We start from the raw sequence: 17,456 nt of genomic DNA on the forward strand, positions 1-17,456 counted from the left end.
GCACCCCCGGCGTGAAAGAAACAAACAGCCCTCAAGTGGCTCCCAGAGCAGCGCGTGGCCCCACTGGGTGTCGCGTCACACAGGGCCCTCCATCCCCGCCCTGCACCTAACGACCCATGAGCCCCTGGGGACCCCACCACACAGCCCCAGCGGCCATGCGCTCGTGCCCGGGGTCCCGCCGTCAGCTCAGCTCCCTCTCGGCTGTGTCCCTCACTCACTGCCAAGGCTGGTTCCCAAGCCTCCACCTGGAACTTCAGAAACCCTGCAAGCTGAGACCCACGCTACCACGCGGTGCCCACGGCCCCCGCGGGGGAGCCGCAGGAGGTTTCTCGGTGCGTTTATCTGGCTGACCCTTAAGGACAGATCAGAGCCTCGTTTCTGGAGGGGTCTGGATGCGGCCCCACCCGGCACACCCTGGGGCGGAGCCCACTCGGCACTGGGCTCCCGGGCAGCTGGCTTCCCGTGGGTTGTGCAGTGAGCACCACTGCCCGTGTCTGTGGGACGGCAGGGGCACGTCAGGCACCTGTGGAGTCTCGAGGCGTCTCCTGCTGGGGGGAAACAGGACTAACCCCCGCTCACCGCCTGCTCCACGCAGTCAAGAACCTTCAACAGCAGCACCGGCAGGCAGGGCCCCTGCTCTCCCGCCCCCTCCCGACGCCACCCTTCCCAGGGTGCCTCTCCACAGAGAGAGAGAGATCAACGCTTTAATGATGGCTTCCTTCATTCACAGACAGCTCCAAGACAGTGAGAGACAGACCTCTCTCTCCATGCATTGGTCCAGTACAACTCAGGGACGTGAGTCTCCTGTGCCCCGTGGTCCCAGCAACCGTGTGGCTCGGCCAGGGCAGGCACTGGGGACAGGTGGGGGCAGGTGGCAGACTGGGCAGGAATACATGGGCACTGCCGTGCACCGTGCAAGAGCGGCATGGGGGAGGGGGCCCAAGCCCCTAGGAGTGCCCTGGAGACGCCAGCGGGGTCAGGGCCACTCCTGAGGGCTGCGAGGGAGGGAGAGATGGGACTGGGCAGGAGGGAGTGCTGGCGGAATGCGGGCCACCTTCCTCCAGCCCTGAGGCCTGGCCGCCCCCGTGCCTTCTGAAGCCGTCGCATTCCCAGGACTCAGAGCTGGAAGGGTGGCGAGGAGCACGTCCATCCAGCCCGAGGCCAGCGCCAAGGTGTCCACGCGCTTCCGGCCTGCCTGCCCCCTCCCCTCAACCCCGAAGACCCGAGGAGACCCCAGTCGAGACGGCTGAGCACCACATTTCTAAAGAGAGGGAGGAGGAGGAGAACGCCGCGGGCTGGCGGAGGGAAGCCCGGGAGGACCGGTCTGGGCGGCGGCCGCAGCAGCGGACAGCACGGCCTCACGTCCCGGAGCCGCCGGCGGCCCTCCTAGCTGAGCATCTTGTGCCGATCGAACACCGTCTTCCGCTGCTCCTGCACCTGCAGCTTCCAGCGCTGCTGGGCCCCCTCCACGCGCTCCAGCACCGTGTTCGCCCGGGGGCCCCCGAGGGACGCGGCCACTGCAGCCGGCGAGCGAGCGTCCTGCAGCGGGAAAGAAGGGGTCCCCTGAGGGCCTGGCCGAGGGTCAGGAGAGGCCCTGTTCCTACGGCACAGCCAGGCCCCGGCCCGCAGGCTGCACGCCTACTTCCACCTGACAGCAACGGACTCCGTGCCACTGGCCATTGGCAGATGCACCCTCGTGGCCCCCAGGGCTGGGGAACGGCCCTGCCTGCCACTGCCCAGGGGGGAGGGGCTACAGGACCTGCTCCGGTGGGGGGCACTTGCTCAGGGGGTCTGGCAGGGAGCTGGACCTCGGCACTTGCATTTTAGGGCCCGGTCTGGCTCGGCCCCTTCCCCCCACCCCACCGCCTCCCAGCAGAGGCTCCCCGCTTCCCCTTTGCTCTCAGACCTGCTTCTGTCGTTGTCAAAGGCATCCCCCCTAATTAGCACCTGCGTTTCCTGCAGGACCCGAACCTGATCTTTGGGGGGAATTAGAGCCGAGGGCCAGGCCCACCCCCGTGGGGATTTCCTCCCTGGCTCTCCCTGCCTCTCATCTCCTGCCATACGTCTCTTAAGGGATTAGCATGCCCCTCTAAGCCCGGAGCCGCCCAGTAAATGCAACTTTGCTTCTAATGCCCCGAGCTGGCGCAGCTTCTGTCGCCACACACCTGCCAGGCTGCGCGGCCGGGAGGGGCGCGTGGGGGAGGGGAGGGAGGACACAGAGCGAGCTGGCGCTGCGGAGGTGGCCAGAGGCGAGGCGGCGGGGAACGCCAGGTAATTCTCCTGTGACCGCTCACCTCCAGGGTGAGGGAGATGGGGAAGCCCAGGGCCCCTGAGGCGGCCTCTGCCAGGCTGCGGGATCGGGCAATGCTGCAGAGGCAGGTGCCGGCAGCGTCAGGCAGGGGGCGCACCGAGCCCGCAGCAGGACTCCTGGGTTCTACGCCGGGACGAGGGGAGCGCCTGCCCCTTGCGGCCTCAGACTCCCCGGGCCCGCGCGTGGTACCCGCAGGCCCACCGTGGGAGCTGGAAGGAGGCTAGGCCTCAGCCCCTCCGCTGTGCGGCACTCGCCAAGGCACTTCATCTCCTCAAACTGAGCTTCATAAATGCAGTCAGCAGGATGACACGCACCCCAATACCCAGTCCCTCCCCCACCCCCGGCACACACACACACACACACACACACACACACACACACGGCACGAGGCAGCCTCCTGTCCTGCGCTCTCTTCCAAGTCACTTTTTAAACACCCTGATCCTGACTCAGAAAATTCATTTCAGGACCTAACGGGCTGTAATCCAAAAAACACGGGCTGCTGATTGTTTAACGAATGGGCAGAAGGCTCACGAGACACAACCTCTGGAAACACAGGATTGCCAACTTCTCTGCACCAGGATAAACCTCTCTCAGTTCCACTTCTCAGATGCCCCGGAGCCCCCGTACGTCGGCCATCAGGGGGCAGGAGCTTGAGAGACGCTTGCTCCCCCCACCCCCCGCCCCAGGCAGCTCAGCACAGTAGTTGAGACGAGGTTGGGGTCAGCAACCCTGGCTCTGCCCCTGCTGGACAGGGGACCCCGGGCCAGTCGCCACCTTCCCGGAACCCACTTCCCTATCCCGAGATGGAGGCGGAAACAGCGACTCCTTTACGGGACACAGAGCGGGAAGGGTCCGGCACGCCCAGCACCTGGTCACGGCAGCGCCAACGACCATCAGGCCCCGGCCGGGTCAGGAAGGCGGCAGGCTGCCGCACTGCCTTGGGAAAATGTCCATGGCAGCGGCACCACCTCCCGAGCCCACCCCCGAGTCCCGCAGGGCCACCTGGATGTGTGCAGTGCTGCGGGTGGGCCCTCGAGGCCCAGCCATCCCGGCTCTGAGGGCCACGGGGGCCCCTCGGCGCCAGTGCTGATTCTGGGGCCTCAGTGAGGGGTGCAGGTGCCAGGCGTTCCCTCCACGAGCCCTCTGTACCCTGGGACGGCGTCTTGCAGAGTGGAGCTGGGGGGAACCAAGGGCAGGCACTAAGGGGCAGGCGGAACCCACTCCACGGCACAGCCTCGGCTGTTCCCCTCACGCACAGCCCTGAGCCGGAGGCTGCTGCCGGAGACGGCTCTGTCCCAGAGACGGCCCAGCTGTGCTGGCCCCTCAGCGCCGACTCCACTCCCGATCCCGATCCCCCACCCCCGCTGAGGCTGGGTCTTCGGGTGGTGCAGGGGACAGGAGAGGAGGAGGCCCCCGAGGAGCCGACTAGCGGTGCCGTGGGGCGGGCCCTCTGCTGGGCGCTGTGCGGGTCACACCTGGCTCTCTGTTCCAGCACGTGGGCGGCTTCATTCTCATCTCACAGATGAGGGAACCGACGCTCTGCCAGATCAGGGGTCTCGCGGGCCAAGGCCATGCAGCAGCGCGGGGCAGAGCGGGATGCGCACCCGTCTGCTCTGTAGCGCCCTCTGCTGGCTGGTTTCACCCAGGCGGGAGCCAACAGGGCCAAACAAAGCAAGTGGGCCAGGACTGCCCCCAGGTCTGAGAGAGAGCAAAGTGCCTGGGAGGGACCAGGGACTGTGGCCCCAGGCGCAGCCTCCTCCCCAGCCCTGGGAGGGCCCCAACACCTGTGTGGCCAAGCCTGAGCCCATCAAAGCAGCCCAAGCGGACCCTCTGCAGCCAGCCCGCCAGAGCCGGGGTTCTGAGGACAAGTAGACGGAGGTGTCCCTCTTTCGCTTCCCCTCCCCCACCTTCTCCAATCCAGGGCAGGGGAGCAGAGCCAGGCGGGCAGGCGATGGCCCTCATGCACAGCCACTCTCCATTTCCCAGGGCTCACCCCAACCCTCGCCGCTGCACCTGTGTGTGGCGTGCAGGGCCGCCGTCAGTCACCTCCCTGCCAGATCAGATCACGCTGCTCCAGAGCCTGGCCTGGTGACCACAGGTGCAGCACTCGTCAGCAGGCACTCCGGGGCCTAGAGGCTGGGCTGCAGTGCAGGGCTCAGCACCCCCCACCCCCAGCGGCGGCTGCTCTCCAGGGCTCTGCAATGGGGCCCACAGCCTCCCTCCAGCAACCGCCACCCTCACGCGCTCAGGCCAGACGGTGAGGGATGAACATGCGCTGGGGGGTGCTCACGCAGCCGTTCCGTCTACTCCGGAGTGAGACGGGCCAAGCACAAGCTTAGCTCCCGGGCTGGTGAGGGACTGAGCTGGGCCCCTGACGCAGCAGGAGGGGTCCCAAGCCCCGATCTCGACGACCGGGAGTGGCTGCCCCTAAGGATGTTGACTCCCACGCCTGTCCTCAGGGGATGGAGGCCACCTGGCTGCCCTCATGGTCCTGAGCCCTCTCCATGTGTCACCGCTGGTGCCTGGTACACAGCTGCCTGCCCATCCCCGGTGGCTGGGGATGGCTCCTTCCCCCAATCCCACTACTGCCCACCCCCGTCGCCATCACCGCCCTGCTCGATGCCCTGCTCGCCCCTCCCCCGCGGGGCCAGCTGGGCTGAGAACCCGAGGACCCCTTCCGAGGCCAGGGGCCGCGCTGGGAGCAGCTGAGGCGCACAGAGGCTCACAGGAACCCTTGCTCGTCTCTTCAAAGAGGGCCAGCCCTGCACATCTGACACAGCTCTGTTTGCTGTTTCTGTCCTCGCAAACAGGCCCGCTTCCTCCTTTCAAAGGGCGTCTGAGCCCGGGGATTAGGCCTAATGCCGCTGGAATCCCAGGAGGCCGCGCCTGCAGCCAGGCCCACGGAGGCGCTGCCAGGCCGTTCAAAGCGAACGCGGCACGCTTTCATCCCCCGCCACGGACCCCGCTCAGGCGGCGGGGCGGCCGCCCCTTCCTCTTCCAGGCCTCCAGCCCTGGGGCAGGGCAGCTCTTGGCTTTAGGGGCTGGGGGCTGGGGGCTGGGGCCAGGAGGCCCGCAAGCCCAGAGGTGCTCTGACGTCTGCATCCCACTGGGCCTGGTCCCAGCGGAGAGCGGAGAGGGGCCAGGCCTGGAAGCCTGGGAGCCTACAGGGCTCTCTCTTTTACAAAAGAGATGACTTAAAAGGCAGAGTGACAGAGACAGAGGTCTTCCATCTGCTGGTTCATTCCCCAAATGGCCACAACAGCCAGTGCTGGGCCAGGCCAAAGCCAGGAGTCTGGAACTCCATCTGGGCCTCCCACGTGGGTGCAGGGACCCAAGCACTCGGGTCACCCTCTGTTGCCTTCCCAGATGCATTAGCAGGAAGCTGGATCAGAAGCGGAGCAGCCGGGACTCAAACAGACGCTCCGGTATGGGAGGCCGGCATCGCAGGCGGCGGCTTTACCCACTGCACAGCAACGCCGACCCTGGGTTCTCTTAAGGTTGGCAAGTAGTACAGGCCTGGCTGAGCCCCGGGGAAGCCTGGGAGGCCACGTCCTTTCTTCCTCTTGGGGTGCAGGCTGAATCCTGCCAGCCCAGGTGTCCTTGTCCCTTCCCCAAGGCCCCCTTTCCCGTGCATGCTCAGAGGGGTGGGCCAGTAGACTGTTGCTCGCCTGCCAACTGGGGTCATGCGTTTTGTAAAGATCAGGGCCTGGGGCCGGCGCTGTGGTATAGTGGGTCAAGCAGCCGCCCACAATGCCTGCATCCCATATGGGCACCAGATCGAGTCCCGGCTGCTCTACTTCCAATCCAGCTCCCTGCTAATGTGCCTGGGAAAAGCAGCAAAAGATGGCCCAAGTGCTTGGTTCCCTGCACCCACGTGGGAGACCCAGAAGAAGCTCCTGGCTCTGTTGCGGCCATCTGGGGAGTGAGCCAGCAGATGGATGACCTCTCTCTCTTTCCTTCTCTCTGTTTAACTATTTCAAATAAATAAGTCTTTATATTAAAAAACAAACAAACAAACAAAAGACCAGGGCCTGTCCACCCTCCTGACAGCCAGCTGGCAGGCACCGCTCTGAAGTCGCCCCTGCCAGGAAACCTCGCCCATCAGGCTAACACAGGAAGGACCCCGAGGTCCCTGCGTGATGGACAGCTGACTCGGGGCTGAAGCCCAGCAAAGTCTGTGTCACGTCCACACACAAGCCCTGTAGCCCAGACAGAACCCTGGGGACCAGCGGTGGACAGGTGAGACCCAGACAGCCCTTCCTCTGGCCCCATACAAGCGTGGGACCCTCCAGGGCTGGCTGCATGTCGGGTCAGGGTCTCCAAGAGACATTTCATGCCCCCGGGGTGGGAGGTGAGGGTGTCTGAGCACGGAGCCTGGGGTCGCCAGTGCTGCTCGGGTCTGCCGGGATGGCCCACGCCCTCACAGGCACCCACTGCGTGGCTGGACAGTGCCCTCACCCCATAACCCTCCCACCTACTGAGCCAAACCCTCTGTTTCTGCTTCTGCCTGCGCATCCAACCCCTCCTTTCTCCCCCAGGGCCCCTCCACAGTCAGACTCCAGGTGGGGAGCACCCCAGGCCCCGCGAGGGGACGGGAGGCTCAGGCTGAGCCGCGGAGACGACAGACTGCCCTCCCGCTGGCTCCACACCCAGGACGCCAGGAGCCACGAGGCCGTGCCCAAGAGCCACGCATTCCAGCGAAATGGCAGCATGGGCTTGTAATCATCGCTCTCAATGAAGCCCCCAGCCAGGGCTGCAATTAGCACAGCGCCCTAATCGCCGCGCGCTTGTTCCCGACGCCCCTCCCCTATCTGAGCTGCTATTACTCCACATTAATAACCAGGTAGCAGGCGAGCTTCCCTCTCACATGCAGACCACCCAACTGCCAATGCCACCGCCTCCAAGGCCCGGCTCACACCCTCTGCTCTACCTCTTGGCCGAACTGATGTCCGCAGGAGGCTGGGGACAGACAGGGAAGGGCCCAGGCACGCTCCCAGGGAGGCAGCAGGGCCTCCCTCCCTCCCCTGTCCTTGGCCCCTGCTCCCGCCGGCCCACACATGGCAGCTTCATATGCGTGCACACATGCACACACATACACAGACACACGGAGGCTGCATATGGGTGCACACACACACATACACACGCGTGTGCACATGCACACAGGCCTGAGCCCCTGGGTCCTCTATGGTGGGGCACATGCCCTTTCTCACCTCCACTAAAGATCTGAACTCTGACTGCCCAGGGCCAGCGCAGCCTAGGCCTGCTTACCTCTAGCGATGGCCAGCTCACCACCTCACACGTGAGTTTACCCTCCACCATCAGACTGCACTGTCGGCAGGAAGTCTCTCCCCTTGACACCTACCATGGGTTCTGCTGGTCCCCGTGAGGCCAGGCTCTCCCCTACAAAACCCTGGACACACGCGAGCTTGCTCTCTGCTTCCTCCAGCGGTGGGGCCCTTGGGACAGAGCCCAGGGACACAGTGTGTCCCCCAAGGCGGGTGCGGAGGTGAGCCCGCCCTGCCTCAGACCCGCCCCGAGGCTGTCTCACGTGCCCAGCCAGCTGCTGTGAGCAGGAGGGTGGGGGCATGGGGGGCTGGGAGGCCGCCACTGTCCGGGGCCCCCAGGCATCTGAGGGCATGCTGCCCCTCGCAGCCCTCCCCGGCCACAAAGGACTCCGCCGGGGCCCTCCTCCTGCCCCAGCTTGGGGATCCTGGCCGCACCGACCACAACTGTTGAGCAGGATGGTGGTGGAGGGTGGGAAGCAACGTGAGTTGTGCTGGGCCCCGGGGTGAGCCCCACCAGCTGCCCGGCCTCGTCTGCACTCCAGCGGGGCCTGCAGGCTGTCTGTAGTCAGCAGGTCTCTCCCTTCTTTATGCAACAAAGCCAGAAGCCTGGGGCTCGACATCCGAGGCCTCTGATGAGCTCACTGGCCAGCTCCGTCCATCACTACTCCTGCTCACCTGCCCAAGCCGTGCAATGCTCAGAAGTCTGGACGTTCCCATGGTGATGCCCCCCCAGTCCCCCCCAACACTTACCTGGCTCCTCCTTAGCCCTCAAGACCCCAAGGCTGTGTTTGCCTCGAGCAGGAGCGCAATGTTTGTGCAATCACTGAACCCACAACCGGAAGTCCACCACCACCTGCCCCCGGGGTCTGAGCAGGCAGGACACCCTGCGTGTGTGGCCGCCTAACAGGAAGACACGGCTCCCTGTTTGTGCAGTGCTACTGCCTGCCGCCGGCCATCCAGAAAACTCAGAGCCAGCTGAGCTGGGGTGACGTGGGGGACCCGGGCCTACAGGGGTGGCCCACGGGCTGCAGCCCGGGGCACCACGGTACCTCGTTCTCCTCCTCGTTGCGCAGCTGCTCAGTGTACGCGTCCGGCTTTCGGATCAGAGGGTCCACCAGCATCAGGAAGGCCATGTAGAGCAGCAGGGCTCCCACCACGGACAGGTAGATGACGATGATGACCTGGGGAGGAGACCCGGGAATCCTTTCCAGCGCATGCCACCTGTGTCCTGCTGGCAGCGACCCCAGTGCCGCCCTGAGGAAGGACTGGCAGGCGACGTGGGCCTGGAGGGGAAGGGTGCCTGGTGGAGGGGGGGGTCCCCAAGAACAGCGAGCACATGGCAGCCCCCAGGGCAACAGGAAGATGGCAAAGGAAGAAGCCCGCAGCCCGATAGCCCGGGGGAAGCCATCAGGAACCAGGACAGAGCGGGAGGAAGCAGCTGGGGAAACATGGGCCAGGAAGTGGGGGTCTGGGCTCGCAGGCCCACGGCCCGTGGGAGGGCAGCTGCCAGGCTGAACAAGAGACGGCGCGTGACGGCTGAGGCCACAGCAGCAGGACATCCCCACCTCTCGTGCGCACAGCGCCCCGCAGGCTGCCTTACAGCAAAGACCCACCCAACGGGCCAAGTTCAATGCCTGAGGTGCTCTGGGCATCGCAGGGGCCCTCTGAGCAATCGGCTGTGTGTGTGATGGCGTCGGTGCTGCACCCCGGTTGTGGAACCACTCCACGAGCCCCTGGGGGAAGGGGCCGTATTCACCTAACTGAGAAGGTACAGGTGCCCAGCTGGCCGAGAGCCAAGTTCAACTGGACCAACTTCCTCCTTGGTTAGGGCAGGGTGAACTATCAGAGCTCAGTGTGTACCCCAGGTGCACGGGGCTGCGCTGGGGGGAGAGGGAGGCCTGGGCAATTAGGAAGCCGCTTCCCTGCCCAGCAGGGAGAGGTGACATCTGTCTGTGAACTGAATTGAAGGGCTCTGGCGTCTGGCCACCGAGGGTGGGGCTGCTGGACCAAGTTCAGAGTGGACAGACAGCTGCAGGCGTGGGGGAGGCGGCAGGGCGCAGGGCAGGGGACACGCAGCTGCTCCCCACCTGTGTGGAGAATACAGGGCAGGCGACAGCCGGGGCAGGGGGCGTGGCTCCCTGGAGCAGGCAGGGCGGGACAGCAGGGAAGACCAGCTCTCGGCCACAGGCCTCCAGAGGACAAGCCGATGGCTGCGCGTCCCCGCTCACGAGTTACTTTCTGATGCTACTCCCAGAGCAAGCAGAAAGCAGCGAACAAACGGAGAAAGGGCTTGTGTCAGAAACCAGCAGGCAGCACCTGACACCGGACAGAGGCACCGCAGGGCGCCAGGGCAGCCTGACCCTCTGCTAGGGCAAGGTCATGGCCTCCGTGAGAGGCGGAGGAATGGACGAGGAGCTTGTGGTCAGCCTGCCTGTTGCTGCTCTCCTGAATTCACCCAAAGGATCCATGAGAAGAAAGTTCGAGAGAACACAGAAGGAAGCACCTGTGTTGGTGCCCTGGGCCGGGGCCGGGCCCCTGGCCCCTGGCCCCTAGCCCCCGGCCCCGGCAGGCCCAGTCCACAACTCAGCAGCTTCGCCAGGGGCAGATCAGCCTCCTCTCAGCAGCTGGATTAAATGGGGAGCTCGGGGTGGGGGCGGCGGAGGCTGGCCTCGCCATGCCCAGGCACCCAAAAGAGGGGGCGGAAGGGATGGTGGGAAGAGGGAGCCCCCTCCCCTACCCCCAGGCTCTCAGCGCTCACTGCACGGAGGGAGTCAGCTCCGGGTGCAGGAAGTGGGTCCCTGTGTCTGTATCAGACCAGCCTGGAAGCCACGCAGAGCAGTCTGGGAACGTTCCAGAAGAAAGCATGACCCCGGTGCAGGGTGGGAGGTGCAGGCCAGGGCTGGGGTGGGGGTGCAGGCCAGGGCCCGGGGCTACCTTGATGGTGGTGGTGCTGCGCTCCTCGTACTTGCACTCGCACAGCAGGCAGTAGGCCTCCACGTCATGGCCCGGCACCGGCATGGGTTCCACCACGTGCAGGCAGTTGCTGCAACACAGAGACAGGGCCATGGGGCGGGCAGCAGGGAGCCGGGGCAGGGGCCGGCCCAGGTGAGGCTGCTTCCGGGGAGGGCAGGGGGTTCCAAAGCGCCACACAGAAGCCCACAGTCCAACCCCCGACCCCGGCCACCAGCTCCCCTCCCGCCAAGCTTTCGCCAGTGGGCGCCTGGAGCTCCAGCTCAGAGGCGGGCGGGGCTCAGCTCACAATCTTGCCAGGCCCCTCTGCCCTCCTGAGCTGACCCTCACATAAGTCCAGTGGCCTGCGGGGTCCAACCTGAGGGTTCCAAAGGGAACACAAACCCCGTGCCCACCCCCGTCACCATCCAGTCCCTAGTCCCGCAGTCTCAGCGGCTGGGTCCCCAAGGGCAGAGCACCCCTCTGCTGACCGGTCAAACCCAGGGACGCCTCTCACCCACAATCTCAGTGGAGGCCCGCACCAGCTCTCCCTGGGGACAGCCGACCCAGCCTCCTGCCACTCGCCCACCTCCGGTTTGCCCCCAGCCAATGCCACCTGCACACGGCAGCCAAGGGACCTCACCGACGCAGAAGCCTGGTCCCATCAGTCCCCAGCTCTAACCGGCAGGTGAACTGACCTGCTCTTCCTGCCACCTCCCTCACGGCACTCCTGACCCCTCCAGCCACGCCCCAGCCCCAGCGGGCCCTAGGATTGGAAGGTGATGCAGGCAGGTGCTGGGGCAGGAGGGGAGGGGGGCCAGCAGACTCCCCACCAGGCCACAGTGTGAGGATGGTGGTGGGCCAGCTGGGAAGCGCCAACCCATTCTTCTGTTCCGTTTCTCCCAGGGGAAAGCTCCCCGGGGTCAGGAGACAGGAAGATGGAGCGGAAACATTTCTGAGTCTCCGGCTCTCCCAGGAGCCAGTGGGACCCTCCCGGGGGTCTCCCTTCACTGGCTCTGGGGATCAGTGTTGTCCCAAGGCGGGAGGGGCAGACAGGAAGGGAGGCGGCTAAAGAGAAACACGAGCTGGTCAATTCCGGGTCCCTCCTCCTACTCTGAATGCAGGGCACGCATTGAACCCCACAGGCATTGAACCCCACAGGCCGACCTTGCTCCACGCTTTTCAAGCGGTAGGTGCCCTGCGGGGTGGCACGGGCCCCCGTGCAGGAGGGTGGGGGGAGGGAATCCGGTTTTGTCTTTCGCACGTCTGTGTTTCCTCTGCAGATTCTGTTTGTAGAGGAGTCCATTTTATTTCATCTTTAATATTTAGAGGCCAGGTCTGTGGCACAGCAGGTGAAGCTGCCACCTGTGATGCCGCCATCCCACAGGAGTGCTCATTTCTGGTCCCGGCTGCTCCACTTCCCATCCAGCTCACCGCTGTGGCCTGGGAAAGCAGCACAAGATGGCCCAAGTCCTTGGGCCCCTGCACCCGCGAAGGGGACCTGGACAGAGCTCCAGACCCCTGGCTTTGACCTGGCCCAGCGCTGGCTGTTGCGGCCATTTAGTGAGTAAACCAGCCAGTGGAAGATCTGTCTTTCCCTCTCTCTCTGTTACACTGCCTTTCAAATGTATAAAATAAATATTTAAAGAAAAAATCCCTTGGACTTTTCCAGGAAACCGTAACTTTCCTAAGACACACTCGGGTAAGTGCTTCAGAGGGTGCCCGTAGGTTCTCTTCGAGGTGTGGTTTCCCCACAGTGCCTGGTGACTTCCAGGTCACCCAGGGGCAAGACGGCTGCCGTCACGCCAAGCTGTATCCCAACAGCCTTTCAAATATGAACTTTTTAAAAAAAAATGTATTTATTCCAAAGGCAGAGTGACCCAGAGACAGAGAGATCCTCCATCTGCTGGTTCACTCCCCAAATGGCCACAACGGCTGGAGCTGGGCCAGGCTGAAGCCAGGAGCCTGGAACCCCCTCCAGGTCTCCCGTGTGGGTGCAGGGGCCCAAGCACTTGGGTCGTCTTCTGCTGCTTTCCCAGTCACATTAGCAGGGAGCTGGATCGGAAGCAGAGCAGCCAGGATTTGAATGGGTCTTATATGGCATGCTGGCGTTGCAAGTGGCGGCTTAACCTGCTGTGCCACAATGCCAGCCCCATGGTGGGGTCGACTTTAACAAGCTAGAAATGCGATGAACTGTCAAATTATAAAGCTCCTTCCCGTGCTGGGACTGTCTCTAACATGTGTCTCTCCAGGCCCACAACTGGGCAAAAGCAGCAGTTTGTCTTCCTCCACACCTGTAGTTATAAATTCCCAACACTAGATGGCAGGACACCAGCAACACAGGGCCACCAGGGGCTTGGCCGCTGCTCCCCAGGACTGTGGCTATGCAGCTTCTGGTTTCACTCCATACTCCCAGGGGGAAGGGGCCGGTGCTGTCTTGCAGGGGACCAAATGTCTCACCGGAGTGACAACGTGGCCATGACCTGAAAACCCAAAGAGGCCCAGTGGCCCTGGCACTGAGATGCTAAGATCAGTATGGAGGCCCCACCTACCCCTAAGGGGCCCTAGGCAAGCAGGGGGAGGACTCCCAGGCCTGGGGAGCCCTGCTGGCTCCGGGAATCTTGAAGCCTCACCACCCATCATCACCCCTAGTGGGACCGTCTTGAGGTTCCTGATGTGGGCCTGTCCACCAGGCAGCCCCCACATTCGGGCCTCTAAGGGGAAGCAGGGGATGAGGTCCGGCCTGGAAGAGATACACAGGGTGCGGCCACCACGCTGGGGTTTCAGGCCAGCCTCTCTCCAAGCCAGAGACAATGCTATGACAGCCACAGGTGCATGCACGGGGGAGTGGGACATGCCAGCCCTTCCAGCCATTCCCCACGAGCCCCAGGGAGCCGCCAGGCGCCCAGGCCTTCAGGTCTCCGTGCACCGTGAGTCCCCCAGGACAGACAGAAGCAGCGGGAACCCGCCTGGTGCTCTGGGAGCAGCCGCTGCTTTCCTGGGCCCTGGGGTGAGCTTACAATGACTGTGCCGTCGCCCGCTGACAGGCTGTAGTAACACAGTGGCTGGTGTTTGTGCAGCACTCACGATGTGTCAGGTGCCGTGCACACGGCCTGGACTTGCTTGGTTTGACTTTTGATTTCCCATCTTTATGACCACGCAGAAGTATATTTCCAGTTTTGAACTTTGAGCTTTCTCCAGACTAGCAACATGCCCCGTGACCGTCTCTCCCGCGGGAGGGCAGGGGCGGGAGCCACGGCTCCCAGGCAGCCCCGCCAGGGTGAGGGCGAGCAACTCACAGGCCGCCAGGTGCTGGCTGCCCCGCTAAGCAGGGTGCAGTGCGGGTTACGCGTGTCCACCGCATTTTCAGCGAACGACACATCCAGGCTGTAAGAGGCCCAGGGGCCACAACCTCACTGGAAGCCGGAGAGCATGCGCATTTGCTTCCATGCGTGCGCACAGGCACAAACACGCATGCTCAGAATCCTGCTGCCCTCCCCCACATAAGGAGCTCAGAGCACACTGGCTATCAAGCCGCTCACACAGTGACCGGCGGCAAAGCCCGACCCGCGGCCAGGAAGGCTGGCTCCGGAGGCCCTGCCTGCATCACCATTTCCCAGAGCTGGACGCGTTCCGCTGGCTTCAAAGCTCCCAGATGCTGTGCTGGGTTAAGGGCTTCATTGGCACCTAAGGAACTTTCTAACAGGCTACTGCCCCGCTGCCCCAGGCCTGCTGAATCAGAACATGGGGCCGGGTGGTACTTCCCCAGAGCATGCCTGGCTGTCTAACACAGGCTGAGCAACCACAGTGCTGACCCAGATCTGCCACTGGAAGCTAATCCTTTTGACAACGACCTCACACGTCTGCCCCTGCGAGCATGGGGCTTCCCAGCTCCCTCGGCCCACGCAGCATCATCCACCAGCCCCAAAACCACACAGGTTAATCCTCCACCTGCAGTGCCAGCATCCCATATGGGCGCAGGTTCAAGTCCCGGCTGTTCCAGTTCCAATCCAGCTCTCTGCTATTGCCTGGGAAAGCAGTGGTGGATGGGCCAAGTCCTTGGGTCCCTGCACCCGTGTGGGAGACCTGGAAGAAGCTCCTGGCTTTGGATCAGCACAGCTCCAGCCGTTGCAGCCATTTGGGGAGTGAACCAGCAGAAGGAAGACTTTTCTGTCTCTCACTCTCACTGTCTGTAACTCTACCTCTCAAATAAATAAATAAATAATCTTTTATTTAAAAAAAAAAAAAAAGAACGTAACAGAAGCCCACAAGCCCGGCTCCCAGGGGCTGCAGCTCGCCAGGCACCGCGTGACCCGGGTGCTGCCCTCTCAGGCCGTCTCTACTGCCTTCAGCCATTCCCTGCAGGACCACGCGTCACAGCTTCCCTTCACCGAGCGGAACAAACTCCTGAAAATCTCTCTGCTTTGAAAAGTGGGGCTCCCAGAAGTGGATACAAGACACTGGGAGAACAATTTACGTTCCTTCTCTGGGCCTCAGTCTCCACAAGTGTGAAATGGGAACACTACCCGTCCACCCACTAACAAGGCTGTGCAGAGACGTGCACAGAATGACAGCCGTCACGGCTCCGCCGAAACGCCGAGCACCCCGCGGGAGGCGGCCAGCACACCTGCCTCTCCCACCTTCTCCACTGCCATTGTGCACACCACACACATCCATAAAGCCCCAAATTCAAAGCCGACGACAGAATCCACGCCTCTGACCAGGACCCCCCCCCCCCCGCCCCTTGCTGGAATTCAAGACACCTGGGTTACAGCCACAACTGGTCCAGGACAGTCATTTCTGCGCGAGGCTCCGCCAGGGACTGGGAGAGCAGGCTTCCCCTCCAGAGGTCCAACAACCCTAACGGGGCCCCTCAGCAGGGCCAGCCCACGCGGAGCCTTACCAGTCCTTCTGCGACACATTCTGGTTGTAAATGTGCCCACTGATGTTTCTGTACGGTGGGCAGATGCATTTGCACCGGATATCTTCAGAACTCTGCAAGACAAGGGCCGTAGGGAACAGGCAGGGCCCCGCCTGGGGGCAGGCTCACGCCAGGCCCTGACTCCTGCGCCCCGCCCCAGCCCCAGGCCCAGCAAGGACTGCTTCAGGTCCCCACGGCAGCAGCACTCACAGAGGGCTACCGGGGGTGGCCATTCCGTGTGTGGTGACGCTGGGGACAAGTGGCAGGACGGGCAGCAGCCCCCTGCCTGGGGCCCCACGTGGGGTGCACCTTTGTGCACTAGGCTAATTCCACCTCCAACCTCCTGGGCTAGGACCAGGGGGGAGGAAAGGCGGGGTTAACTTGGGAAAGTGGATACCTACACCCCAGGTCACCCGCCCCTACAGGACTGGGACCCCCACTTCACGGGGGTCCCGGTCACTAACAGAAAGCCCGAGTTGCACAGACTTTACTTGCAGGGCACGTGTGGATTTCCCCTAGAGGGGTGGCAGACGCCGCCACTGTCTTACCCCGGAGCAAGGGCAGGTGCGAGGAACCGGGGAAGGAACTTACGCACCTGCCCTGCACCTGCTTGCTGGAAGTCCGGCCCCTCCCGCCTCCCTCGGGCCTGCCGGCGGCGACACCCCGCAGAGGACAGCCCGGGGTGCGTGCTGAGGGGCGGGCGGGCTCGGCCCCCTCACCTTGTTGGCCTGAGCCGGGGGCGCCAGCAAGCAGACGACCACGGCCACCAAGGACAAGACCTTCATGCTTATCACACCTGCCTGCCAGGCCAGCGCGTCCCGGCGCCTGGAAAAGACACGGAGTCGGGGACAGGGGGCGGCCGCGGCACGGCCAGCTCGCGCGGCCCCTTAAACTCGCGCCGGGACCAGGGCTCGCGGCTGGGCGGTGGGCTGCGGTTCCAGGGCCTCCCGGCTCCCCACGGATCACGTGCTGCAGCCGGCAGCGGGGGCGTCCAGGGCCCACGGCCTGGAGGGGCCCGCAGGTCCCCAGGCGAGGCCGGGCGGTGACCCTCGCCCCGCCGCACCTCCCCGCTCAGGCCCGCCGGGAACTTCGGGGGCAGAGTCTAAGCGGTCTGATCCGCCGGCGAAGGCCGGCGCCCACCGCTCCGAGGGCTCCAGCGCTCCCCAGTGCCCCCCACGACCCCCGCGCCCCTCCCCCAACGCCGCGTCCACAAACCTGCACGCCCCGCCGCAGCTGCACAAGACCCAGCCGGCTCCGCCCCAAGCAGGACGGTATTGGTTGCTGCAGCAGCCACTCAGCCCAACCTCGCTGTCGCCTTAGCAACAGGACCCGCCTTAGCCTCAGCGCGGTGGCTCGCGCGCAAGGGAGGGGCGGGCATTTCTCAAACTCGATCCAACAAGAAAAGGGACCGTCAGCCTGGCCGAAGGGGAGCGCGGCGGGACCGGCCTCGGTGCGGCCAGCGGCCCTTCCCTGTACTGGAGAACTCCTGAGCGCCCCCCGCTGTTTCACACTTTGCAAGCCGAGACCCAGCCGCCGCTGCACGAATACAAAGAGAGCCAGAGGCTCGCTCCCGGAAATGTGCGGGGGCCCACGTTTGGGCCACAGACGGGTTTGTAGGCCCTGCGTCCACCCCCCGCCCGCCCGCATCCCTCAGCGGCAGGAAGCCAGGGTCGGCAGCGGCGGGGATTGGGCCAGGGGGCGCCCTGCCCCCGCCTGACAGGGTGCGCAAGTCCAGGCTGCGGGGTGCAGAGGGGTCCGGTGATGCTAACAGCCGGTTGTGAGCTTCTCAGGGGCTGTGCAGGAGACAACAGTGCCTGAGCCCAGGACGCCAGGCTCAGAGACCCAGCAGATGGGCTGCACCCAGGTGGGCTCAAGCCCGTCTCAGTGGAGGTGGACTGTGGTCCACCCTTGGGGCCTTTGTGGCCTCACCTCCTGACACAGGCCCCGACACCTGCTGGGTGCTTGAGAATCAGATTAAACCTGGTCGGGG

General features: G+C 64.2%; 1 protein-coding gene across 2 annotated transcripts; it reads right to left on the reverse strand.

Moving 5' to 3' along the window:
* Positions 1-690: 690 nt before the first annotated feature.
* Positions 691-16,820, reverse strand: TMEM9 (transmembrane protein 9). 2 transcript variants are annotated; one of them, XM_070054930.1, is made up of 7 exons: positions 16,682-16,820; positions 16,186-16,291; positions 15,449-15,540; positions 10,531-10,639; positions 9,684-9,840; positions 8,646-8,777; positions 691-1,539 (listed from the first exon to the last, which is right to left on the reverse strand). In XM_070054930.1, exons 2-6 carry the CDS (start codon positions 16,249-16,251, stop codon positions 8,674-8,676), a joined length of 528 nt encoding a protein of 175 aa, XP_069911031.1. In that variant the 5' UTR covers positions 16,252-16,291; positions 16,682-16,820; the 3' UTR covers positions 691-1,539; positions 8,646-8,673. The 2 variants fall into 2 exon arrangements, with proteins under 2 accessions (XP_069911031.1, XP_051677065.2); XM_051821105.2 differs by lacking the exon at positions 9,684-9,840.
* Positions 16,821-17,456: the final 636 nt, after the last annotated feature.

Source organism: Oryctolagus cuniculus, chromosome 13 (assembly GCF_964237555.1).
Source record: "Oryctolagus cuniculus chromosome 13, mOryCun1.1, whole genome shotgun sequence".
NCBI classification, from domain to species: domain Eukaryota; kingdom Metazoa; phylum Chordata; class Mammalia; order Lagomorpha; family Leporidae; genus Oryctolagus; species Oryctolagus cuniculus.